At 44.4% G+C, this 27,825-nt stretch overlaps 1 protein-coding gene across 10 annotated transcripts in view; it reads right to left on the bottom strand.

Annotated features, from left to right (window-relative positions):
• Window positions 1-27,825, bottom strand: part of LOC140469560 (uncharacterized) — a 65,004-nt gene that overhangs the window by 9,513 nt on the left and 27,666 nt on the right. Inside the window, exons 1-2 of one of the 10 annotated variants that reach the window (XM_072566198.1) lie at window positions 11,974-12,016; window positions 5,785-5,867 (exon numbers count right to left, since the gene is read on the bottom strand). The exons of 1 other annotated variant lie outside the window; for it this stretch is intronic. Coding sequence is in view for 3 of the 9 variants with exons in the window: in XM_072566191.1 (XP_072422292.1) it covers window positions 11,974-12,032 (59 nt within the window). In the remaining 6 variants the exon portion in view is untranslated. Of the gene's footprint in view, window positions 1-5,784; window positions 5,868-8,012; window positions 8,029-11,914; window positions 12,036-27,825 lie in introns of those variants that run through there. 8 more of the 10 variants (XM_072566200.1, XM_072566191.1, XM_072566194.1 and 5 more) reach the window with 8 other exon arrangements.

Genomic DNA, 27,825 nt, shown 5'->3' with positions numbered 1-27,825 from the left:
TGCAGCCTTATAAACCCCATGGTAAACTGATGGAGAAAGTGAAGTCACATGGTGTGCAGGGTGTTCTAGCTAGGGTGGATAAAGAACAGGTTAAGCAATAGGAGACAGAGTAGTAGTTGAAGGGAGTTTCTCAAAATGGAGATAGGTGACTAGGGATCAGTGCTGGGCCACTGTTGTTTGTGATATACATAAATGATTTGGAAGAGGGCGTTGTTGGTCTGATCAGTAAGTTTGCAGATGACAAGAAGATTGATGGAGTAGCAGGGGACTCTTAAAGAATACAGGAGAATATAGATAGACTGGAGAGTTAGGCGGAGAAGCGGCAGATGGAGTTCAATCCAGGCAAATGTGTGGTGATGCATTTTGGGAAGTCTAATTCTAGAGAGAACTATACTGTAAATGGAAGAGCCTTGGGAAAAGTTGATGAGCAGAGAGACCTGGGAGATCAGGTCCATTGTACCCTGAAGGTTGCTGCACAGGTGGATAGAGTGGTCAAGAAGGCATATAGTACGTTTGCCTTCATCGGACGGAGTATTAAATATAAGAGCTGGCAGGTCATGTTAAAATTGTACAAGACATTGGTTTGGCCACATTTAGAATACTGTGTAAGTTCTGGTCGCCACATTACCAAATGGATGTGGACGCTTTAGAGAGGGTGCAGAGAAGGTTTAAGAGGGTGTTGCCTGGTATGGAAGGTGCTAGCTATGAAGAGAGGTTGAGTAGGTTAGGTTTGTTTTCATTAGAAAAAAGGAGATTGAGGGGGAACCTGATTAAGGTATAGACAGGGTAGATAGAGAGATAAGCTTTTTCCCAGGGTGAAGGATTCAATACCAAGAGGTCACACGTTCAAGGTGAGAGATGAAAAGTTTAAGGGGGATATATGCAGCAAGTACTTTACACAGAGTGGTAGGTACCTGGAACGCATTGCCAGCAGAGGTAGTACAGGCAGGCACGGTAGATTCATTTAATGTGTGTCTGGACAAATGCATGAGTAGATGGGGAGCAGAGGGATACAGATCCTTAGGAACTGGGCGACAGGTTTAGAACGGAGGAAACTTTAGTTAAATGGCCCGCTAGTTTGGGAGAAGATTTGTAGCTCGGGTGCTCGTTATTGTGGTTCTGTTCGCTGAGCTGGGAATTTGTGTTGCAGACATTTCGTCCCCTGTCTAGGTGACATCTCAGTGCTTGGGGCTCCCAGGGGACGAAATGTCTGCAACACAAATTCCCAACTCGGCGAACAGAACCAAACAAGTGGCCTGCTAATTGGATTCCTTTACTGACGATACCGCTGTACTTCCACGCACACTGATCAGTCTCCCCCAATCTCCCACCCCCATATTACTTGTCTAACAACATTGATTGTTCAACTAATCAATGTTGTTAGACTAGTAATATTGTAAGCCTCCTGTTACCATTGTTCAATCCATTAATGTTGTTGGCCAACAGTATTGTTAGCTTTTTTAATATTGTTAAGCTATCTATCGTAGTTAGACCTGTATTGTTCTGTAACCAACAATCAGCCATTTGTAACCCTTTATAAACTGTATGCAGTGCGACCTCAATTTTCGGATTATCTAAACAAGATCTCAAGGTCCCATAAAACGGCATTAGGCAACCAGCATTCAGTTAAATGGCATTATGGCATGCATTGCTGGATATTTGAGGTATGTCTGATTACTGGCACTCAAATTACCGCTTGTTTACGATCTGATCAGTTTTCAGTTAAACGGCATTGTGGCATGCATTGCCAGTTAACCGAGGCATATTCGGAAAACCGGCACTCAAATTACTGCTTGTTCACGTTCAGATCAGTTATCCAAACAAAATACCACCCGCCCATCTCGTTTGGCTAATCCAGGTTGTTCTGTAGCTGAGCAAGAGGTTATGACTCATCAGTTCTGAGCGGTCATTGACCTCTTCCCACAATATCTTGAAATAAACAAGTGTGTCAATTTCACAAGGTCTGCCTACTAGGTTCATTGGAAATAGGACATTTCTCCAACAAAGGTAGAAACCCCTATCATTACAACCTTATTATTGTTACAGATAACTGACACCTCCCTCTAAATTTGCTTCTCAATTTATTGCTAATTATCGGCAGAGGGCTATGTATAATCCCAATAAGGCGATCACCTTATTTTTTTTCAGTTCTGCAAAAATAACTTCACTGAACATACTCTCAGGAATATCTCTGCCTAAGTACAGCCTTAATGTAATCCCTAAACAAAAGTGCCACTCCCTCTCCTCATTTGCACCCCCCCCCCACCCCATCTTTCCTATATTTATCTATACCCTGGAACATTAAGCTGCCAGTCCTGTCCATCCCTGAGCCACGTCTCTGTAATTGTTGTGATATCCCAGTCCCATGTTCTCAACCATGCCCTGAGTTCATCTGCCTTCTCTATCAAGTCTCTTGCATTGAAATAAATGCAGAGTAATTTGTCAGCCCTGCCTTGCTCTTGCCTGCCCTGATTGTTTGACTTCTCAACTGTACCAGGTTCAGACTTCTCTCTTTTCTCAGTATCTCTTTGGGTCTACCCTGACTCCCTTTTTGGTTTAAGGCCTCCGGCGCAGTACAAGCAAATGTCCCTGCCTGGATATTAGTCCCCTTCCAATTCAGGTGCAAACAGTCTTTCTTTTGCAGGTCAATTCTACCCCAGAAGACATTCCAATGACCCAAAAGTGTGAATCCTACTCCCTGCACCTGCTTATCAGCCACGCGGTCATCTGTTCTATCCCGTTATTCCGATACTCACTAGCACATGGCACCAGGAGTAATCCAGATATTACAACCCAGGAGGTCCTGCATTTTAACCTCCTGCCTGATTTCATACATTCTCTCATCACAACTACATCCTTTTGTCTTCCTACATCATTGGTTACAGATAACCTTCAAGTACACTCTGCACCTTCTCACAGACATCCTTGACTCTGGTATCAGGGAGGCAACACACCATTCTGATATCTCACTGTCGGCTGCAGAAATGGTAGACTGTGCTCCTGACCATGGAGTCCCCTGTTACCACTGCTCACCTGGAACCCGATACACCTCTCACTGCAATAGAGCTAGTCACGGTACCAGAAACCTGACTTTCAGTGCTACATTCCCTACTTTTTCAAATACAGCATGATTGTTTGAGATGGGGACAGCCACATGAGACTCCTGCACTATCTGCCTCCCTCTCCTATCTTTCCTGGAGGTAACCCATCTACCTGACTGTATCTGTGGTACCTTTCCATCCTAAAACTGCCACCCATCACGCCCCTGGCTCCTGTAAATTCCTTATTTCCTCTAACTGCCACTCCACATGATCAATGTAATCCAATAGGATTTGCAACCACCTTTCCTGTAGACATAACCACCAGGATCATTGAAATGCTGTCTAATCACTCATATCTGACAGGAAGTCAACATCACTCTACAAAAGGCTATCTCTGCACCTTAATCTACAGACTCAGAGGCACAGTCTGCTCTAAAAAAACTTTGTACCTATATTTTATGTTTAAAAATTTAATCTAGAAACATCTCAGTATCACACAGAGTGGTGTGTGTACAGAATGAGTAGCCAGAGGAAGTAGTGGAGGCTGGTAAAATTACAACATTTAAAAGGCAGCTGGATGGGTATATGAATAGGAAGGGTTTGGGGGGAATATCGGCTAAATGCTGGAAAATGGGACTAGGTTAGGATATCTGGTCAGCATGGATGAGTTGGACCAAAGGATCTGTTCCCATGCTGTAGACCTCTGACTGTATATTAAAAAACCCTCCCTCTATTTTTCAAATTAAAAAAAGGACTGTTCGCCTTGATGGTATTGTACTATGGAAATAAATTGAGGAACAAACATGAAGAGAGATCTCAGATATATGTAAGAATAAGAAGATTGTAATAGTAGATGATTTTAATTTTCCAGATATTGACTGGGACTACTATAGTGTTAAAGATTTGGATAGTGAAGTATTTGGGCATGAGCCCTTCTTCAGGAAGAAGAGCTCATGCCTGAAATGTCGATTCTCCTGCTTCTTGGATGCTGCCTGACCTGCTGCGCTTTTCCAGCAACACATTTTCAGCTCTGATCTCCAGCATTTGCAGTCCTCACTTTCTCCCCATAGTGAAGTATTTGTTTACTGAGTTCAAATAAATCTCTTGAACAGTATAAAGAGTGTAGGAACATTCTTAACAGGGAGATCAGGAAGGCAAAAAGAGGCTATGAGATAGCCTTGGCAAATAAAGTTAAGGATAATCCAAAGAGATTCTACAAGTTCAGTAACAGCAAGAGAACAACTAGAGAGTTGTGCCCCTTAAAGATCAAAGTGGATGTCTTTATGTTGAACCTCAGGAGAAGGGAAAGATATTAAATAAATATTTTTGTGTAACTGTTGAGAAAGAAACGGAGGCCAGAGAACTCAAATAAATATTGAGGTTTTGAAAACAGTTCACATTACAGAAGAGAAAGTGCTGATGAAGCATTCCTGATGAAGAGCTTATGCTCGAAACATCGATTTTCCTGCACCTCGGATCCTGCCTGAGTGGCTGTGTTTTTCCAGCATTACATTTTTTGACTGATTTCCAGCACCTGCAGTCCCCACTTTCTCCAAGATATACTCCAATTTTTATTTCTCCACTTGATGGTGCACTTTCAGATTCCTGGGTCCCCAAGTCCAGAATTTCCTTTGAAACTGCTCCGCCTCTGTACCTCACTTTCATCCCAAAAACACGTCATCTATTCTAATATCACCTCGTCTGACCTGGTTTCAAATGGGGCTTGTCATATTCCTAAATTAAGTGTCTCAAAGGTCTACAGTACAGAAAAAGGCTCTGTGCCAGTAAAGAAAACTACCACTTAACTATTTTAAATCCCATTTTCCATCACTTGGCCCATAGACCAGTCTGCCTTGGCATTACAAGTGTGCATCTGATTACATGTTAAATGTTGTCGGGATTTCTGTGTCTCCTACCCCTACAGACAGTGAGGGTCAGTGTAACTATCACTGTGTGACAGCATCACCCAAAGGAAACATAGACCATCTGGGTCTGTGCAAACCAGAGATGCCTCACATGTTGGGAAGGATGACAGGGTCCCTGAGAGGGGGCAGATCACCCACATGTTGGGAAGGATGGAAGGGTCTTTGAGAGCAGAATGAGGGATTTTAGTTGCAGCATTCGGGTTTTTTATAGTATTCATTCACGTGACATTGGTGCTGCCAATACACATCGAGAACAACTATCTACAACAGATGGACTCTCCTTCTCAACCTCTCCCCTTGCGTGGGCTGTTTAACCTTCAGGTTAAACCACCACCAGGCACCTCTCCCTAATGAGAGAGAGCAGCACCATGGTCTGGTAGGACAATGCTGACTGAACCTTGGGGGTGGGGAGAGGGAATGTTGAAGGTGGTGGATGGGACACCACTCAGGCAGTGCTTTGTCCTGGAGGATGTTCACTTTCATTAATATTGTTGGGGCCTGCACTGATGCAGACAAGTGGAGAATGTTCCAAAACAATCCTGATGTGTACAATCCTGAACTTGTTGATGAAAACAGATATTGAGGAATCCGGGGTTTGGAGAAATTGAGATTGTTTTCCTTGTAGCCAATGAAATTGAGGTGAACTGTGATAGAGGTGTTTACAAAAAGATATACATTAGGATGATAAAACTTACTGATCAACTGATCAGAAAAGGATTACAGGACACATACTGAAGGTTTTGAGAAAGATCAATCAAGCTGTTTTAAGGGAGAAATTTGATACAGTAAGTGGGAATGAGCCAGAACACTATACTCACACCGGTCCTGATGAATTGATTCATTCTATCAGTTTGATGTTACCATTATTGTGATTCCCACCTGCAAGTCCACTTGGAATATCCTGTAACACAAGGTCATAAAATCCACCACTGTCAGTCCAGGGTAGAAATTCACACCACCCCCTCCTCCTGGCCCAGGATGACCATGTACTCTCCCTGCCGCACATTACCCCTTGTGGAGGTCAGCAGTCAACTCGGGGGGAAATCAATGAATGAATACAACAGCAGATCTTTGACACATGGGACAGAATGTTCCAAGAATTAATGAGATGCAGAGAGCAGGACTTGCTTTCTATTGTTTCCTTATGGGCTGCCTCTCTACCTCATCAATAAGACTGTGTGTGAAAGGCTAGTGCAGCTCGATGGAGAAGTTGTCTCCATTCTGCACAATGGATAGCAAGCTCTTCCCAGTCTTTCCAAAGAGTATCCCCTACAAAGATAGGGATTACACATGTCCCACTGCCCAGTGCTTCCAGTAAAGAATTCAGAAGAATGAGGGAGGATCTCATAGAAAAGATGTAACAGTCAAGTTCTGTGAGGGTTACAAACACTTCACAGAGAGACAAGTTGGCAGTAAGCATAATGTGAGAAAATGTGATGCTGCTCATTTTGAGGAGACCACAAAATAAAAACAGTGAAAGCTGTAAAGAGTTACAGAAAGGGACTTGGGGGTAATTGTACAGGAAACACAGAGCTAGCACAGTTGCAACAGGTAATCAGGAAGGGTAACGGAATTAGTGAGTTTTGAGAAGATTTGTAGCTTAGGTTAAGGTTCTGAATGTAAGTTTGCTCACTGACCTGGATTGTTCGAACCTCCCAACTCAGCAAGCAAGCTTATATCCAGGGTAATGGAATACTGTTCCTTATTTCAAGCTGTTTGCAGTACAAGAGTTTGGAGTCAATGTCTTAGGGCAACTGTACAAAGTGCTGGTGAGACCACATCTGGAGTAATGGGAGCAGTTTTGGTTCCCTTATTGAAGGAAATACATCACTTCATTGGAAACATTTCAGAAAAGATTCACTGAAATGATCCCTAATTTGGAGGAAATATCTTTTAAATTGAAGATTTGACAGGTTGAGATCTATTCATTGGATTCTGGAGAATGAGAAGTGATCTCATTGAACATAGAGAATTCTTAAGAGGTTTGACAGCGTAAGTGATGAGAGGATGTTTCCCATTAGGGGAGAGTGTCAGAACAGACTCTTAATGGGTCAGAGAATCAAAGGTTACATTTCTCAATTAGCAATTTAAAGGCAACCCAGACATGGGCAAGGGTTTCATTAGCAAATGAGCTGGGATGAGGTGGAATGAAGGAAATCTTTAGAGATTGAGATTTCTAGTGTATGTGAATGAGTAGATGTGAGGTCAGATATGAAAGCAATATTATGAATAGTGTAGTTCAGCTTCAGGTAGTTTCCAGCAAGAGGGTGGGACTCAGCATTAAGGGGAAGTAAGTTGTAATAATACTGGAAGGCAATGGGGTTAACCATCACAAAGTTTTACTGGAGGAAATTTCAGCTAATTGAATAGTAGAAGCATGATAAGCAGTTTGATAACTGAGTAACAGTGGAGCAATGGACAAGGATAGTGGGGAGATAGAGCTGGACATTGTCAGTATACATGTGACACTAACACTGCGCTTTTGGACGATGTCACCTCCTGGCAGTATGTCGGTGAGAAACAGGAGCGGCTAAGGATAGATCTTTGAGAACACCAAATACAAGGAATTCAGAAAAGAAAGAGGGAATGGAGATGGAGCAGGATTTTCCAACGATGGTGAGGTCAAATATTGTTTAAACAGATCTGCTGAGAAGGACATAACCAGAAAAGAGAGAGACAGAACAAGGAACAATATCTGTGAATTGATGAGGAGGAGAAAAGAGACAGTTGGAATGTCTGTAGTTTAGCAAGAATAGGGTAAAAGGGTCGAGATGAACTCTGGTATGGCCTGATGAGAGACTGGAGGAAGATCCAAGTTTCGTACTAAAACAAGGAGCACCATGCAAGGCAGTTTGGCTTGGTGGGCTAGTGGAAGGGAGGGAAGCAGCAAAGGCAGCTGATTGGATTGTCTCAATTTTAGTGACAGAGAAACTCCATGTGCTCCTCACTCTTGTTGTTGGGGAGGATGGAAGAGATAGGATGATGGACAGTGTTTTGGACATCAACAAAACCTGTGTTAGTGATATTTAAAAGTGACTAAACAAACCTGATGTATTTAATTTTTAGCCAGACTATTAAAACGTAAAACTGAAGTCCAGATTTGGCACGTGTTCCCTGTGAATTCAAGAAAAAAAAACTGGAATTAAGAATCTACTGATTGCCATGTAACCATTGTCAATGGCAGAAAAATCCCTAATGTCCTTTAGGGAAAGAAACCTGCCAACCTGACAGTGGCCCAGCAAGTCACTCATTGTATTAATCACTGCAAAAGTCTCAACAAAGAAATGAAACTGGATGGACCACATGACATCTACCAATGCACCAGAAAATACAACCACAGCATCAGCCTTCTCAGCCCTGCAACACCCTCCACACATAAAATATTACAGTGCAGTACAGGCCTTTTGGCCCTCGATGTTGCATCAACCTGTGAAACCAACCTGAAGCCCATCTTACCTACACAATTCCATTCTCGTCCATGTGCCTATCCAATGACCATTTAAATGGCCTTAAAGTTGGCAAGTCCACTACTGTTGAAGGCAGTGCATTCCACGCCCCTACTACTGAGTACAGGAACTACCTCTGACGTCTGTCCTATATCTATCACCCCTCAATTTAAAGCTATGTCCTCTTGTGCCAGCCATCACCATCTGAAGAAAAAGGCTCTCACTGTCCACCTTATCTAACTTCCTGATTATCTTATTTGTCTCAATTAAGTCATATTTCAACCTTCTTCTAACAAAAACAACCTCAGGTCCCTCAGCCTTTCCTCATGCAACATCCTAGTAAATCTCCTCTGAAGCTTCCACATCCTTCCCATAATGTGGTGACCAGAACTGCATGCAATACTCCAAGTGCGGCTACACCAGAGTCTTGCACAACTGCAGCCTGACCTCGTGGCTCCGAAACTCCATCCCTCTAACAATAAAAGGTAACACACTGTATGCCTTCTTAATAACCCTATCAACATAAGTGGCAACTTTCAGGGATCGATGTACCTGGACACTGAGATCTCTCCACTCATCTACATTACCAAGAATCTTACAAGTAGCCCAGTACTCTGCATTCCTGTTACTCCTTCCAAAGTGAATCGCCTCACACTTTTCCACATTAAACTCCATTTGCCATCTCTCAGACCAGCTCTTCAGCTTATCCATGTCCCTCTGTAACCTATCCACAACTCTACTGACCTTAGTGTCATCCACACATTTAGTAACCCATCCTTCTATGCCCTCATCCAGGTCATTTATAGAAATGACAAGCAACAGTGGACCCAAAACAGATCCTTGCGGTACACCGCTCATTACTGAACTCCAGGATGGGATTTCAAAACCACCCTATGTTTTCTTTCAGCTAGCCAAATTCTGATCTAAACTGCTAAAATCACCCTCAATCCCATACCTCGTATTTTGTGCAATAATCTACCGTGGGGAACCTTATCAAACGCCTTACTGAAATCCATATCCACCACATCAACTGCTTTACCCTCATCCACCTATTTACTCACCTTCTCAAAGAACTCAACAAAGGTTTGTGAGGGACGACCTACCCTTCTCGAAACCTTGTTGACTATCCCTGATCAACTTATTCCTTTGTAGATTATTATAAATCCAATCTCTTGTAACCCTTTCCAACACTTTACCAACAACCAAATTAAGGCTCACTGGTCTACAATTACCAGGGTTGTCTATGCTCCCCTTCTTGAACAAGGGGACAACATTTGCTATCCTACAGTCTTCTGACACTATTCTTGTAGATAATGGACAACATAAAGATCAAAGGCAATCTCCTCCCTGGCTTCCCAGACAATCCTAGGATAAATCTCATCTGGCCTAGGGGACTTTTCTATTTTTATGTTTTCCTTGTGAGCCTCAATCCCATCTAGTCTAATGGCCTGTATCTTAGTATTCACCTTGACAACATTGTCTTTTTCTACTGTGAATACTGATGAAAAGTATTCATTTAGTGCTTCTCTATCGCCTCTGACTCCACATACAACATCCCACTGCTATCCTTGATTAGCCCTGATCTTACTCTACTCATTCTTTTATTCCTGATATAGCTATAGAAAGCTTTAGGGTTTTCCTTGATCCTATCTGGCAATGACTTCTCATGTCTCCTCTTGGCTCTTCTTAGCTCTCCCTTTAGGTCTTTTCTGGCTAGCCTGTAAGTTTCAAGCATGCTAACTGAACCACCACATCTCATCTTAACATAAGCCTTCGTCCTCCTCTAGACAAGAGATTAAACTTCCTTCGTAAACCATGGCTCCCACGCTGAACAACTTCCTTCCTGTCTAACAGGTGCATACTTATCAAGAACCTGCAGTAACTGATCCTTGAAAAAGCTCCACTTTCAAATGTGCCCATCCCTTGCAGTATACTCCCCATCCTACTAATCGTAAATTTTGCTTCATTGCATCAAAATTGCCTTCCCTCCAGCTATAACTCTTGCTTTGCGGTATATACCTATCCATCATAAACATAACCAATTTGTGGTCACTATCACCAAAGTGCTCACCTACCTCCAAATCTAACACCTGGCTGGGTTCATTACCCTGTACCAAATCTAGTATGGTCTCACCCCTGTCTACATACTATTTTTTTTTGGATCAGTGGTGCTGGAAAAGCACAGCAGGTCAGGCAGCATCCAAGGATCAAGAAAATCAATGTTTCGGGCAAAAGCCCGAAATAGAGGCAGGAAGAGAGATAAAAAGCGCTTCCATGCTGCCTGACCTGCTGTGCTTTTCCAGCACCACTCTGATCTAAACTCTGTATACATACTGTGTCAGGAAACCCTTCTGCACACATTGGATGCAAACTGACCCATCTAAAAGTACCTGTACTATAGTATTCACGGTCAATATTTGGAAAGTTAGAGACCCCATGACAACTACCCTGTCACACTCGCTCCTATCTAGGATCATCTTTGCTATTCCTTTGTCTACATTTCTGGAATTATTCAGAGGCCAAGAGAAAACCCCCAACAAGGTGACTTCTCATTTCCTGTTTCTAACCTCAGCCCATGCTATCTCAGTAGACGAGTCCTCAAATACCCTTTCTGCAACCGTAACTGTCCCAGAACTTTTAAATTACATTCTCAAGTTAGCTCAGCTTTTTAAACAGCTGAGCTAACTTGAGAATGTAATTTAGACAAAGTTCTGGGATTTATATATCAAAGAATATAAGGCAGCATATCTGATTATAAAAGATGAAAGTTTAATCTAAGATTGTTTACTGTATCACATCTCCATGATGCTGGACTCATTTGGCTTTCACTTCTTTGGACATGATCTTAACTTCCACAATCACCTGATAAAGGAGCAGCGCTCTGAAAGCGAGTACTTCCAAATAAACCTGTTGGACTATAACCTGGTGTTGTGTGATTTTTTTAACTTTGTCCACCTCAGTCCAACACCAACACCAACACCTCCAAGTCAAATTCGACTGTAATCTGATGTTGTCTGATTTTAAACTTGCTAAATCAAAATCCAGAAACATTTTTCTTAGGTTTGTATTTGCTCTGTCCAATGGGACTCTGCCGGGAAAGGCTGCACATGCGCCCGCTGCAGCTTGTTCCCCACCCCCGGCCAAAAAGGTTGGCGCCTGCGCATGTATCCCGCGGATCATTGCCCCCAATAAACATGGTGGTGGTGGTAACTCGGGCCTATCTCTATCTTTCGGAGATGTCGGTGTTGGACTGGGGTGTATAAAGTTAAAAATCACACAACACCAGGTTATAGTCCAACAGGTTGAATTGGAAGCACACTAGCTTTAGGAGCGACGCTCCTTAATGAGGTGTCACTCCGAACGCTAGTGCTTCCAATTAAACCTGTTGGACTATAACCTGGTGTTGTGTGATTTTTAACTATCTCTATCTGAGGACCTTTCCCATTTGCTGCAAATACGAAACTCGCAATGTTTCCCGCTGTACACCGAGTGTGTGTAATACCTCTCGATCCATACTAACATCATTTCCCTCTTCCTTTCCACTGTTTTCCATTTCCTTACCAGATTCCCAAATTCTCCGTAACTTCCCAAATCTCGGGCACAGCGCCGTGCAGTAGCATCACGTGATGTGCCCTCGTCTCACCCACTCTGATTGGCTGGAGGTCCATACGGTCCTCCAGTCCCGCCCCCTCTGCTCCTATTGGTACCGCGCGCTCCTCCTCCACCCGGGCAGAAGGGTGAAGTGGAGCATGCGCAATGCTTTCCGTTGTCACAATAAACTTACCTCGATTGTCTTCAGGACCTTGCTTTTGCAGCACAGGAGATAAACTAAACCTCGAGACATTATTGGAAAGATGTTAGTGATAGATCCTGGCATTTTAAATCATGTTTGGAAAGGTAAAAGCTAAAGATAGCTCGTGACACTGGCCTGTCAGCGAATAGAGAAATGTTGGGGAAATAAATGTCATAAATATAGCAACCCGGAGGGAAGAGGAAAACATAATAATGAGGAATTTGCAGAACATCAGATGGTTCAGTGAGGTGGGGGTTGTTCATATGATGTGACTTATGAGGGAGAGGGGTCATCAGAAGAACAAAAAGAGATTCACAAGAAAGGTCTGTGCAATGGAGAACATGGAAATGGAAAGAAGATTCAAAATCCAACAGAGAGGAAGGAAGAAAGCTTGAAGACCGATGCTGCAAAAGCTTCGAGAAGTCCTTCCCGTGCTCTACCGTCTAGTTATTGACATCAGCAGTATAACCCGAATTCAACTGTAAATAGCTGTCTGAGTTTGTCATTGTAGTTTGCTTGGCAACAGATAAACTCCTCCACACCTTGTCTGAATGAAGCTGATAGTTGGTTCACAATTCAGTTTTGCTGCCAAGTCTGCTCCAGCCTGTAAAGGGGTGTAGACCGCATTTAATCAGACAGTACTAAATGCCAATCCAGGCTGGGAGCCAAACTGCACTCCCTCACCACTGACTCCATCCCTCTCCCTGGCTGAGGCTGAACCAGACTGTTCACAGCTGTGGTGAAATATTTCACCCCAAAATGAGCTTCCAACCACATATTCCCCATCATCACAAAGACCACATATATTTCAACCCCTGTAACAACTCAGTTGATCTATAGCTAAAATTCTCATGCCACCTCCAGACTTAACTCCCGAAACACACTCCCAGCTGGGCTCCCATATTCCACCTCCCTGTCATCTTCAGGTCATCCAAAAATCTGCTGTCTGTGTGTTTCCATGCACCCAATGATGTTCATCCTGTGCTCACTAATGTTTACATTTTCTGGGTAACAAAGCACCAAGATATTGAAATTCTTATCCTTATTTTGAAATTTTGTCGTCACACCTCTCTCAGTACTCTCGTCCAGCCTCACAACCCTGAAGAAGGGTCACTGGACTTGAAACAATAACTCTGCTTTCTCTCCACAAATGCTTGCAGACCTGCTGAGTGTCCCCAGCAATTCCTGTTTCTGTTGCTGATATCCAGCATCCATAGTTCTTTTGGTTTTTCCTCCAAAATATTTGCCCAAGCTCCTGTGGATTTCTGATTTTAATTCTCCTACCTTTTTCACTTCTTACTTTTTTTTTGTTTCCAAGGCTGTAAGCTCATGAATTTACTCCCTTAACCTCCCCGATTTTCAACGTTCCTTTGTTTATTCAGGATACTCCTTAAAATCTACCCCTTTGGCCTAGTTTTTGTTCACATGCCTGGTCCATATGTGCCTGGTGTCAAATATTGTTTTATGACAACCTTGTGTAACATATCCTATTGTTGCATTGCATCAAAAATGTGAAAATATGAAAAATTGTTGTTCATTTGGACAAATACCACTGGGCCTTTACTAGAATTTGATAATTCCTTACCTAACAGCATTGCAGACCACACAGACTGCAGCAGTTCAGGAAGGTCAAACATCATCTTCTGAGGATTGGCAATATATACTGATCCAAAGTTAATGTTTCAGGATATACTGAATGAATGACAGAGAATAAACATTGTGCAGAATTTTTTGGTTAATATAAGCTCAGAAGCAGAACAGAAAAGACTGCCTTAAGAAAAATTCCTGACTATTGAGTATACTGTGGGAAGATAAAGCTTCTAAATCCATAGCATATTGTTATGACATGGGGTAAGCCCATCTGCTTAATTTAAACCAACAACACAGAAAAGATTTATCCTGTGCAGTAATCTGTGAAAGTTTGACAGGCCAAGAACTATTTAAAGTAAAAATTAACAACTTTATTTCTTAAAGTGTAACAGAGAATAATTAACTAACAAATATTTAAAACTCCTTCCTCTAACCTGTCATTTATTTTTCTTCTATAATACTAGTCCAATAAAACCCCCAATAAAGATTTACTAAAAAATTCAAATTTTAAGACTAGCCAGTATCAAATCTTCTCATTATATCTTACTCTGTAAAGTTGCTCTCTAGGTCTGTATTGATATTTTTCTCTGTGCAAACTCCTTCCCTGAGATTATGACTCTCAGAGATTATGACTCGCAGCCTACATCTGTTGGTCTTTTGGAAGTTCTCCCCCAACTGTTCAATTTTTCTTGGTCTCATACCTCCAAAGCATTGGATTGTGTCATTCACTTTTAATATTGTCAATATACTTAATTCCAACTTGATTGGAGCTTGGTTTTTTGGGGGGGGGATAGAATTTAAACTGATTGACCTAATTCAAAATTGTTTTTATCTCTGAGCAACCAACGACCCTAGCTGTTGGACCACATGTTACATTGTATCTTATTCAGAGCACTTGGTGCTGTCAGGTAGCTCTGCTAGCTTTTCTCTCTGAAAGGTACAGGACACCCACATCTTCATAACAATATGGTTAAAGGAATACGGGGGATGCCCCATCCGGACACAATTTGATAAAAGTAACAGAGAAGTATTAAACAGACAGATACTCACATTATTAGAGACAGAGAGAAGGCAGAAGTGAAACAGTGCAATGTATTGAAATGGATTCAGATCCACACGAAAGCTGACATACCAGCCCTAGAGCAATGGAACCTCTAACAGGCACTAAACTAAAAACTCAAATTGTTGACAAATAATCAAAACTACTCAACAATGTCATGGTGGTCAATTTGAAATTGTTCTGTGGAGCCTGCAGCTGGAAAGATATCAGAAGTACTGGAGTTAGAGAAAAATCTCACAGTTGAGGAAATCCCTAGGGAGCGTGTGTTGTCACTGTGTTATTGCTGCTCTACGATGACATCATAAACAGGAACATCTGTGTCTGTGCAAACAGAAATCTCTCACACATTGGGAAGGATGGCAGGGTTCCCTGAGAGGGGGCAGATCTCCCACACATTGGAAAGGATAGCAGAGTCACTGAGAAGGGGACAGATCACCCACACATTGGGAAGGATTGCAGGACCCTTACCTCACACATTGGGAAGGATGGAAGGGTCTCTGAGAGGGGGCAGGCTGCTTCCTTTCCCAGAATGGTTCAATGTTGAGAAATTTATGATGTGAGGGATTAACTGGAGCTGAATGGAGAATTGATAGATCTGTACCGTTTACTGTTAGTATTGACAATGTGGATAAAAACATGTTCTTCACACTAACTTATGGATCATGGGATACAAAGGTAAGCCTTTGGTTCAGATTGACAGGGAGGGTATGAAAGAAAAATTATATGCAGTGAGTGGTAATGACAGGGAACTCAATACTTGCACCCAAAGGCCAATAATATCCAGTTTCTTATTAATGAATTGATTGTGTCAGATTTTGATATGATGTTTGTATGGACTTTGCTGTCTGTGAATCCTCTTCAAATATTCTGTAAAAGAAGTTTCGGAAAGACAGTGTCAGTCCAGTTAGAAATCAGGCAGACAAATTATCCCCTTTATTTGATTTTTTTTGTGTGTATATACATCTTTCCAACCTCAGTGAAAAAGGCTTCCAAATTCCAGCATCACAAGTGCAGAGAGAAAACTGTAATAACTGGCTCTAAACATGAACATTATTTTTCTTTCCCTAGAGGCTGCCAGTTCCACTGGGTTCCTCTCTTTTATTTCAGAAATTCACAACATTCTTCCTCCTGGCCCAGAGTGACCAGATATACTCAGAACAGAGATCACCATACATTGTGAAGGATGGGAGGAACTTGAGAAGGGATACACTCAATCATTCACCAGAAAGTTTCAGGACTGAGGGATTTGTGTTGCAGTTGAGCAATTGGAGTTGGTGGGAGATTTGACAGAGCTTATGGGTTTATAATTGGTTTCAGTAAGGTAGATAAAAACAAAACATTCACATGTGCTGAGGGAAAATGGACTATAAGACACAAACTTAAGATTTTGAGCAAGATCGACAGGGAGGATGTGATGAGTAAATTATACCCAGAACATAGTAATGATAGATAGTTTGACTGAGCTGTCCAAAGTGCTGTATTTAAGCCCCAGTCTTTTTCAAGCTGTGAGTTTGAATTCTCCCAGTATCAGAATCACGAGTGATGTACCTCAGGCAGTCACATTGAAGGAGCTGGGTAACTTCAAGTTCGTAATATTTACTTTCCCTCTGAGTGTCTGCAGCTCCTCAGACCTCTGACACCCTCAGTGATGAAAGCAGGGAAATTGGTGACAGCCTTGTCCACAGGATCAGGTACAATCATTGATTCCAGGGCCCCTACTGTGCGATATATCTCTGACTGTATGATGCTCGTGATTGGATTCTTCAAGGTCCTTTTCCTTCAGTTACTCCCAGTCTCTTGTCAATTTCACAGGTTTCAACAATTTGTTCCTAGCAAAATTCTGTTTTTTTTTAAACTTCCCAGTTGTCCCTCTGAATCCTTCCCTGTCATCACTTCCAGCTGCTATATTGATCCCTACCACAGTGACTGATTATCTAACACATCATAACCTCTTGAGCCTCCTGCAGCCCCTACACCCTTCTCTGTATCTGTAATCTTGTCCAGACCCTACACACCTTTATATCTGTAATCTCATCCGACCCTACACACCTCTCTGTATCTGTAATAATCTCATCCAGCCCCTCCACCCTCTCTATATCCAAAATCTCATTCAGCCCCTACATCCCTCTGTATATCTATAATTTCATCCAGCCCTACACTCCTTTCTATATAATTTCGTTCAGCCCCTACACCCCTCTCTATATCTGTAATCTCATCCAGACCTACAACATTTTCTATATCTATAATCTCGTCCAGCCCCACACCCTTCTCTGTATCTGTAATCTCCAGCCCTACACCTCTTTCTATATCTGTAATCTCGTACAGCTCCTACACCCGTCTCTGTATCTGTAATCTCGTCCAGCCTCTATGCCCCTCTGCACATCTGTAACCTTTTTCAGCATTTACACCCCTCCCTATATCGCTGACCTCCTCAGGCCCCAAGAGCCTTGCCTCTCTGAATCCTCGCCAGCCCCTATATCACTCCTTATCTCTTTAACCTCTTGCAACCTCTGCATTAATCTCTATCGTTATAACTTCCTGCGGCCTCTGTACACTTTCCTATCACCATTGTGCTACAGCCCTCCCTATCTCTGTCATATACAGCATGTGGATTATAGTGGTTCAAGAGCGCAGCTCACCACCACCTTCTCAAGGGCAGCTACGGGCAGGCAATATGTAGGCAACACGGTGGCACAGTGGTTAGCACTGCTGCATCACAGCATCAGAGACCCAGGTTCAATTCCCGCCTCAGGCAACTGTCTGTGTGAAGTTTGCACATTCTCCCCGTGTCTGCGTGGGTTTCCTCTGGGTGCTCTGGTTTCCTCCCACAGTCCAAAAATGTCCAGGTTAGGTGAATTGGCCATGTTAAATTGCCCGTAGTATTAGGTGAAGGGGTAAATGTCGGTGGGTGGGTCGATGTGGACTTTTTGGGCTGAAGGGCCTGTTTCCACACTCTAAGTAATCTAATCTAAAAATATATGCTGGTCAGCCAGTCAAACCCACAGCCCATGAGTGAATAATAAAAAACACCCTCCAACCCCTTCACACCTCCAGATATCTGTAGCCTCCACCAGCATCTACACTCACCTCTATACATCTTATCTCCTCTAGCACTTAGACCCGTCCTTATAGGGAGGTAGTTACTCCACATGAAGAAGGTGGGTTACTGTCAGGGGTAGGAAAGGAAACTGGCAGGCAGTGTAGGGATCTCCTGTGGTGGTTTCTCTTAACAACAAGTATACCGTTTTGGATACTATTGGGGGGGAGCGACTTACTAGGGGTAAGCCATGGGGTATAGGTCTCTGGCGCAGAGTATGTCCCTGTTGCTCAGAAGGGAAGGGGGAAGAGGAGCAGAGCTTTAGTCATTGGGAATTCCATAGTTAGGGGGACAGTTGGGAGGTTTTGTGGGAATGAGAGAGACTCATGATTGGTGTGTTGTCTCCAGGTGCCAGGTTCAAGATGTGTGTGTCTGGGGGGGTTGGCATAGTATTACAGTGGCTAAGAGAATGTTTGAGGACTCATCTACTGAGGTAGTTTGGGTTGAGGTTACAAACAGGAAAGCAGTCACCCTGTTGGGAGTTTTCTCGAGGCATCCGAAATGTTCCAGGGGTGTAGAGGAAAAGATAGCAAAGGTGATTCTGGATAGGAGCAAGAGTAACAGGTAGTTGTTATGGGGGACTTTAACTTCCCCAATATTGACTGGGAATACGATAGTTCAAATTGTTTAGATGAGTCAGTTTTAGTTCGATGTGTGCAGAAGGGTTTTCTGACACAGTATGTAGATAGGCCAACAAGGGGAGATACCATATTGGATTTGGTACTGGGGAATGAAACCAACCAGGTATTAGATTTGGAGGTAGGTGAGCGGAGGAGGAGGAGGTAACAGAAAACCCAAAGAACTTCTATAGGTATATCAGGAATAAAAGAATGGCTTGCGTAAGATTAGGGCTAATCAAAGATAGTTGTGGAAAGTTGTGTGTGGAACCCGAAGACATAGGGTAGCATTTAATAAATACTTTTCATCAGCATTCGCATTGGAAAAGGGCAATATTAGTGAGAATACGGAGATACAGGCTACAAGATTAGCTGGGATTGAGGTTGACAAAGAGGAAGTTTTATCAGTTTTGGAAGATCTGAAAACTTGCACGCGTGCACAGTAGGTAATTTAAAAGGCACATGAAATTTCAGCACTTATTTCAAAACTAATAGAGTTTAAAAGTAGCAAAGTTTTGCTACACCCATGCAAGGCAATAGTGAGACTGCAACTGGAGTACTATGTACAGTTTTAGTGTCCTGTATGGAGGAGGGATATAGGTGCATTGGAGCCAATTTAGAACAGGTTCACTATATTGATTCCAGAGATAAGGAGTTTATCTTATGAAGAGAGATGGGCCGTTTAGAAACTCTCTGGAGTTTAGAAGAATGAAAGGTCTCATGAAGATGTGTTATGGACTAGGCCAGACTCCTTCAAAATATTTTAAGAAGGTAGCCAAGGCCCTACTTTTTCTTATTTTAAATGCAGATGTGAAGTGGACATTCCAGGTGTGATCAGCTAATCAAAACCTTCGGATTTAAGAAAAATAGATTGTTGACCCACAGACAACAACCAAAATGAAATTTAGCATAACTTAACTTATGTAAAATTTAACTGACCCATTATTGCAAATTAACTAAGAAACTGCTCCAATCCAGTAATGTCCCAGAAACACTCCCCTTGGCAAAAAGGTAATTGAAACACAAATTCTTACAGGCAGGAGGGAACAACATAGAAAGAAATTTCAGAGCGAAAGTCTGTCAGGAAATAATTGCTGAATCTGCAAACCTTCCTGGATTCCAGCATCTTGTAACTGCCACAGGCTAAACCACACTAGAAAAAAAAACTGAACTGCCAAAAGTGGCCACGTCCCTGCCATTGTTAAACTGAGTTCTTCCGAGACCCCTCTGCACCTCTGCCTGTATGAACTCTCTTAAAGAAAACTGAAGGACAAAAGAAGCTTGTTAAAATGACAGCATCGCCACAGATGCTAAAGGTATATGACAATGGAGATGTGTAGTGGATATTTCTTCATATGGGGCAATCTACAACAAGAGATCATAGTTATAGGATCAGGCGGAGCAGATTTAAAACAGGGTGAGGAGAACTTACTTTTCTCAAAGCGTTGTGAATATGACTATTTCACTACCCCAGAGTGCAGTGGCTGCAGGGACACTGTCAAAATGAAGGGTTATGGAGAGTGGGCAGGAAGGTTGAACTGAGGCCAATATGACATCAACCATAATCATGTTGAAAAATGGAGCACGCACGAGGGGCTGAACTGCCAAGTAATATTCCTCGTTCTTATGTCTTTATATAACATTTAGCCCCTTAAATGTGCTGTAAAGGAATGCAGGAGGATACGTTTTCAAACAGGAAACAGACACTCGGAATACATCAGTTTTGATCATTTCAACAGACATTAACCAGTGGAGACAAACAGTGACCTGGTGAACTGTTTGCAATTTATATCAATAATTTGGAGGAGTGGAACAAATGTACTTTAACTAACTTTGGGAATGATACTGAGATAAACAGGAAATTAAATTATCAAGCTTGAGAGTTGGAAGTTGGAGGCTGCAAATGGATATAGACAGGTAAAGTTGATTGAGAACAGTTTGACAGATGTGTGACAATGTGACTGAATGTGAATCTGTCAAATCTTTTCAGGAAGGAAGGCAGGCTGTATGTTACTGAAATGGGCAGAGATAGAAGGACTTAGTGTATACTAGAGGATTCATTATGACCAGTTCAGACATTGGAAGTGCTGCTCCATTTCTCTGATAGTCAGCTCCCTAATGTTCCCAGTGCCCCCATTGCTCTCAGTACACATGGGATATTTTGATGTGGTTGGTTAACAGTGGGAAGTGGTGAGGAGAAGGATGTTTTGAGGTGTGTATCAAGGGTACATCTTTTATCTGAGAAGCCATCCTCTCTTTCTAAGTGGAAACCCGAAGACGATGGAAATGGCTGACTGCTTCTGAATGAGGAGACTGTGGCTGCTGCCAGGACAGTGCATCCAACATGATGTACTGTACATGGTCACACTCCAACATTAATGGAGTGGGAATTCTTTCAGTTCCTCTGCCGGCCCACATTGACATGGAGAACCCACAGAGATATGTACACCATCAGCAATCCTGCTATACTGGGTAAACAAGGATACACCCATCAGCTCCCTGCCGAGGGAGAAACTGTGTTCCCATAAACTTCCTCCGTCACCTGATGTCCTCTGTCATCTGTATCAACATACTGGGAGATGATGGGTATATCACCGACTCCTGCCTGGAACGTTCCACATCATAGAAGCTGAATGGAACTGTGACCCCAACAGCCACTGGCAGCATCATCCTCCCCCTGGTGTGAAGCTGTAGGTCGTGTTTAAGGAGGTGACACCGCTCTGTGACCAGCTCTTTGTTCAGTCAGGGTCCCCTCACACTCTGCTCCTGGGTTATGTGTAGCTTGGGAAGCTGTTCTTGGAAAACCTGGGGTGGACACAGCAGATCCCTTTCTCCCCACACACTCACTCCGTGGTTGCAGAGTTCCCCTCTCTGCAGCCTCTGCTCCATTTGTTGTTCATGTTACAGACCCAGATGCTGTAACTACAGTCCCCATGCTCTGATCAGAGTTGGGTCACCAAATCCTCAAGTCTCCCTGAGTGTCTGAGACAGCTCACAGGATAACCTCCACCACACCACCCCAGCACCTCCACTAACTTTTCAATAACAGGAGTCAGTCAGTAGGCCCTGAGTGACAAGTAACATACCCGTTATTTCTGAATAATACTCGAGGGGCTTCCTCGTGTTCTGATCACACGATCAACTGAGAGGAACAAACACAGGCGTTCAGTGGACAGGTACAGATCACATTTTCAAACACACAAGTCACAGCTTTTGAAGCCCCCTGTCCAACAGGGAGCACCACATGGGACATGCTGGGAAGTGACTAACAGCCGACACCATTTCATTGTTCCTGAGCTTCACAATGCTGGCATCAAACCAAAGGTCAGGAGAGGATGCAGAAAGGACAGAAAGATACACACTAAAGATTGAAACATAATTAATTAACCGAGAACGTGCTGTGGAAATATGGGGAAAAGACAGGGGAGTGGGACTAACTGGAGGAGTGAGACCTTAGAGGATCCAAATCACAACAACAATGATATTGATAAAGGCATTGACAGATCAGCTGAAATAGCCTGTTGAAAAAAAATTCTGAATCTGCTTCACAGAGCCAGCCCAGACACCATCAACTGAGACAAGATGACAGCCCAGCATGGAGAGCTGTGCAGACTATGCAAATGTAGTTCTGATTAAAATTAACTATTAGTCAAGCATGGGGGCAATCGCAAACCTTTGGCAGTATGTTGCTTCTCTACTGTCACTGGATAATTGCTGAGCACGGAGAAATGTTCAGCCCATGCTGTGAGTGACAGTAAAAGGTGTTCCCACAAATGTATGTTTCTTTATCGATTGCAACAGAACAAGGCAGAGGGTTTTTGTGATTGTGTGTGATGTGTTTGTCTTTATATTTATTTGTGTGGTGTGTGGGTGAATGTGTGCAGGAGTGCGGCGATATCATCGAGAGAGAACGTGTATGAAGAAAATGAATTTAAGAATGAACAATTGGCAAGGGTTTGGGTAGTCAACAGAGAAAGACTGAGCCAGGTTTCACAGACAAATGTGGTGATATATTTGAGAATGCTAATATGTAGGCATTGCCAGACCCAATAACAAGAAAGATCAGTGCACACAGGAATGAAGGATGGATGAGATTTTGGGCTGAGTTCAGATATGAGCCATAGAGTTCTGACTCAGGTTTGCTCCTGCACATTTGAAGCTGGAAGTACCAGCAGCAGATTATTGACATCATTAAGACTGCATTTCATAGTTCACGATTCAAATAGCAGATGAGATAAGCTAGGGGTTCTGGAGAGGTTAGTAGGTAAATTTAGAAATGGTCAGGATATAGGGTGAGGAATCAACTCATGGCCAAAGAAATCAGCACAGTTATGATTTGTCTGTTTCACCCTCAGATATTGGTCAGGGATAGGATGGAATCCAAGGAAGGAAATCAAATTTATAACCAGAACAGAAGACGGTAACCTCCATGCTCTTCAGATTTGTATAATAGGTGCAGTGATATAATGAATCTTGATTTCTTAGCATGGGCAATGACCTTGTGGTATTTTCATAGGATTGTTAATCGATAGACCCAAGTAATGTTCTGGGGATCCAGGTTCAAATATCATCAAGGCATATGTTGCAATTTAAATTCAATAAAAAAAAAACAAGAAGTCTGGAGCTAAGAGTGAAATAATGACCATGAATCTGTTGTTAATTGTTGGAAAAATGTATATGGTTCACCACTGTCCTTTAGGGAAAGAAACTGCCACCATTATGTGGTCTGCCCTACCTATGACTCCAGACGCACAAAAATATGATTGATTGTTAACTGTATTCTGAGCAATTAGGATGGGCAATAAATAATGGCCTATCCAGTGATGCCAACATCTCATGAATAAATTAAACAAAGGAACCTTTGCTCGGTCTGAATTGAATGGATGGGGTTTCCTAAGGGATGGACGATTATTTTTTGCTTCCTTGTGTGTGGGGGTAGTGCCAGAAAACTGCAAGGTTGTATATGCTTGATACTGTTTATACAAGGAGACAGGGATAAAACAGCAGACCAGCTACATAAAGTTGGAGGTAAAAATAATAACGGCAGATGCTGGAAACCAAATACTGGATTAGTGGTGCTGGAAGAGCACAGCAGTTCAGGCAGCATCCAACGAGCAGCGAAATCGACGTTTCGGGCAAAAGCCTTTCATCAGGAATAAAGGCAGTGAGCCTGAAGCGTGGAGAGATAAGCTAGAGGAGGGTGGGGGTGGGGAGAGAGTAGCATAGAGTACAATGGGTGAGTGGGGGAGGAGATGAAGGTGATAGGTCAAGGAGGAGAGGGTGGAGTGGATAGGTGGAAAAGGAGATAGGCAGGTCGGACAAGTCCGACTAGTCAAGGAGACAGTGCTGAGCTGGAAGTTTAGAACTAGGATGAGGTGGGGGAAGGGGAAATGAGGAAGCTGTTGAAGTCCACATTGATGCCCTGGGGTTGAAGTGTTCCGAGGCGGAAGATGAGGCGTTCTTCCTCCAGGCGTCTGGTGGTGAGGGAGCGGCGGTGAAGGAGGCCCAGGACCTCCATGTCCTTGGCAGAGTGGGAGGACAAGTTGAAATGTTGGGCCACGGGGCGGTTTGGTTGATTGGTGCGGGTGTCTCAGAGATGTTCCCTAAAGCACTCTGCTAGGAGGCGCCCAGTCTCCCCAATGTAGAGGAGACCACATCGGGAGCAACGGATACAATATATGATATTAGTGGATGTGCAGGTAAAACTTTGATGGATGTGGAAGGCTCCTTTAGGGCCTTGGATAGAGGTGAGGGAGGAGGTGTGGGCACAGGTTTTACAGTTCCTGCGGTGGCAGGGGAAAGTGCCAGAATGGGAGGGTGGGTCGTAGGGGGGTGTGGACCTGACCAGGTAGTCACGGAGGGAACGGTCTTTGCGGAAGGCGGAAAGGGGTGGGGAGGGAAATATATCCCTGGTGGTGGGGTCTTTTTGGAGGTGGCGGAAATGTCGGCGGATGATTTGGTTTATGCGAAGGTTTGTAGGGTGGAAGGTGAGCACCGGGGCGTTCTCAAACATTCCAGAAGATTCCCCTGGCCTCGGAAACGCCATTACCCATGCGGCTGATGCAGCTACCACCCCCACGCTGAGTGATGATGTCACTTTCACCCCCATCATGGCCACTCCCACAGCCACTTCCGGCCCTCACATCATCGCTGATGCCACACGCTCAGTGACTTCCGCCACCCCTACTGCCATGATCACCACCACTTCCTCCCCCACCAGCGCCACTCACCTGCATTCTGCTGACACGCCCCCCACAGACCCCACTGTCACTATCCCCACCCCCCAAAACCCCGAGGGGAACATTACCCCTGCTCATGCCTCCACCCCCATTCCCCCCACCATCATACCCACTCCAGGTACTGGCTCCGACCCCACTCCCAGCTCCACACCCACACCAGATCCCAGCTCCCGGCCCTGCCGAGTTTTCACCATCCCTCCAGACCTCCCACTCACTGAGGACGAACGATCAGTCCTCAGCAAAGGACTCACCTTCATCCCCCTCCGTCCATGCATCAATGAATTTAATACACGACGTGACATCGAACAATTCTTCCGTCGCCTCCGCCTCCGAGCTTACTTTCACAATCAGGACTCCCGCCCACCTTCCGAGGACCCCTTCGCCCACCTCCAACACACTGCATCCACCTGGACACCCCGCGCTGGCCTATTACCTGCCCTCGACCTCTTCATTTCCAACTGCCGCCGGGAGATTAACTGCCTAAACCTGTCGACCCCACTCCCCCACTCCAACCTCTCACCCTCACAACGCGCAGCCCTCCAATCCCTCTGCTCTAATCCCAACTTTACCATTAAGCCAGCGGATAAAGGGGGCGCAGTGGTAGTCTGGCGCACTGACCTCTACACCGCTGAAGCCAAACGCCAACTCGAGGACACCTCTTCCTACTTGCCCCCTCGACCATGACCCCACCCCCCATCACCAAACCATCATCTTCCAGACCATACAGAACCTCATCACCTCAGGAGATCTCCCACCCACAGTTTCCAACCTCATAGTCCGGGAACCCCGCACTGCCCGGTTCTACCTCCTTCCCAAGATCCACAAGCCTGACCACCCTGACCGACCCATTGTCTCAGCATGCTCCTGCCCCACTGAACTCATCTCTACCTACCTTGACACTGTCCTATCCCCCCTAGTCTAGAAACTCCCCACATACGTTCGAGTCACCACCCACGCCCTCCACCTCCTCTAAGACTCCCGTTTCCCTGGCCCCCAACGCCTCATCTTCACCATGGATATCCAATCCCTCTACACCTCCATCCGCCATGACCAGGGCCTCCAAGCCCTCTGTTTTTTCCTCTCCAGATGTCCCCAACAGTACCCTTCCACTGACACTCTCATTCGTTTGGCAGAACTGGTCCTCACCCTTAACAATTTCTCCTTTGAATCCTCCCACTTCCTCCAGACCAAAGGCGTAGCCATGGGCACACGTATGGGCCCCAGCTATGCCTGTCTCTTTGTTGGCTACGTAGAACAGTTGATCTTCCGTAATTACACCGGCACCACTCCCCACCTCTTCCTCCGCTACATTGATGACTGCATTGGCGCCACCTCGTGCTCCCGCGAGGAGGTTGAGCAATTCATCAACTTCACCAACACATTCCACCCTGACCTTAAATTTACCTGGACTATCTCTGACACCTCGCTCCCCTTCCTGGACCTCTCCATCTCCATTAGTGACGACCGACTTGACACTGACATTTTTTACAAACCCACCGACTCCCACAGCTACCTGGATTAGACCTCTTCCCACCCTATCTCTTGCAAAAATGCCATCCCGTATTCCCAATTTCTCCGCCTCCGCCGTATCTGCTCCCAGGAGGACCAGTTCCACCATAGAACACACCAGATGGCCTCTTTCTTTAGAGACCGCAATTTCCCTTCCCACGTGGATAAATATGCCCTCCAACGCATCTCGTCCACATCCCGCACCTCCGCCCTCAGACCCCACCCCTCCAACCCGTAACAAGGACAGAACGCCCCTGGTGCTCACCTTCCACCCGACAAACCTTCACATAAACCAAATCATCCGCCGACATTTCCACCACCTCCAAAAAGACCCCACCACCAGGGATATATTTCCCTCCCCACCCCTTTCCGCCTTCCGCAAAGACCGTTCCCTCCATGACTACCTGGTCAGGTCCACGCCCTCCTACAACCCACCCTCCCATCCTGGCACTTTCCCCTGCCACCGCAGGAACTGTAAAACCTGTGCCCACATCTCCTCCCCCAACTCTATCCATGGCCCTAAATGTTTTACCTGCACATCCACTAATATCATATATTGTATCCGTTGCTCCCGATGTGGTCTCCTCTACATTGGGGAGACTGGGCGCCTCCTTGCAGAGTGCTTTAGGGAACATCTCTGAGACACCCGCACCAATCAACCAAACCGCCCCGTGGCCCAAAATTTCAACTCCCCCTCCCACTCTGCCAAGGACATGGAGGTCCTGGGCCTCCTTCACCGCCGCTCCCTTACCACCAGACGCCTGGAGGAAGAACGCCTCATCTTCCGCCTCGGAACACTTCAACCCCAGGGCATCAATGTAGACTTCAACAGCTTCCTCATTTCCCCTTCCCCCACCTCATCCTAGTTCTAAACTTCCAGCTCAGCACTGTCTCCTTGACTTGTCCGGACTTGTCCGACCTGCCTATCTCCTTTTCCACCTATCCACTCCACCCTCTCCTCCTTGACCTATCACCTTCATCCCCTCCCCCACTCACCCATTGTACTCTATGCTACTCTCTCCCCACCCCCACCCTCCTCTAGCTTATCTCTCCACGCTTCAGGCTCACTGCCTTTATTCCTGATGAAGGGCTTTTGCCCGAAACGTCGATTTCGCTGCTCGTTGGATGCTGCCTAAACTGCTGTGCTCTTCCAGCACCACTAATCTAGCTACATAAAGTGACTGGTAGGGAAATATCTAGACGCCATAACCCAGGGTAATGATATTCATGGTGCATTGACGTTGTATAATGCTGCTCCTAGTTTTGGTGGCCAGCATTTCCAAAAATCTTCTAATTCCAGAATTAAGTCAAACATCACTCTACTCCAAGTTAGAATCCTGGTCCGAATCAGTAACAGTTGAGGGTATTCCTTATGTTACTGAGCGCGTAAGCAGCAGAGAGTGACTAACTTAGGTGTTCAGTGCACAGGCAGAGAAACATTTCAAAGATGTATCTATAAGCTCTGAAACCAACTGTCCAACATAGAACACCCCGCAGGCCGCCGGGAA

Source organism: Chiloscyllium punctatum, chromosome 49 (assembly GCF_047496795.1).
Source record: "Chiloscyllium punctatum isolate Juve2018m chromosome 49, sChiPun1.3, whole genome shotgun sequence".
In the NCBI taxonomy this organism is placed as follows: domain Eukaryota; kingdom Metazoa; phylum Chordata; class Chondrichthyes; order Orectolobiformes; family Hemiscylliidae; genus Chiloscyllium; species Chiloscyllium punctatum.
Note: the sequence above shows the minus strand (reverse complement) of the source record. Positions and strands in the feature narration are given on the sequence as shown.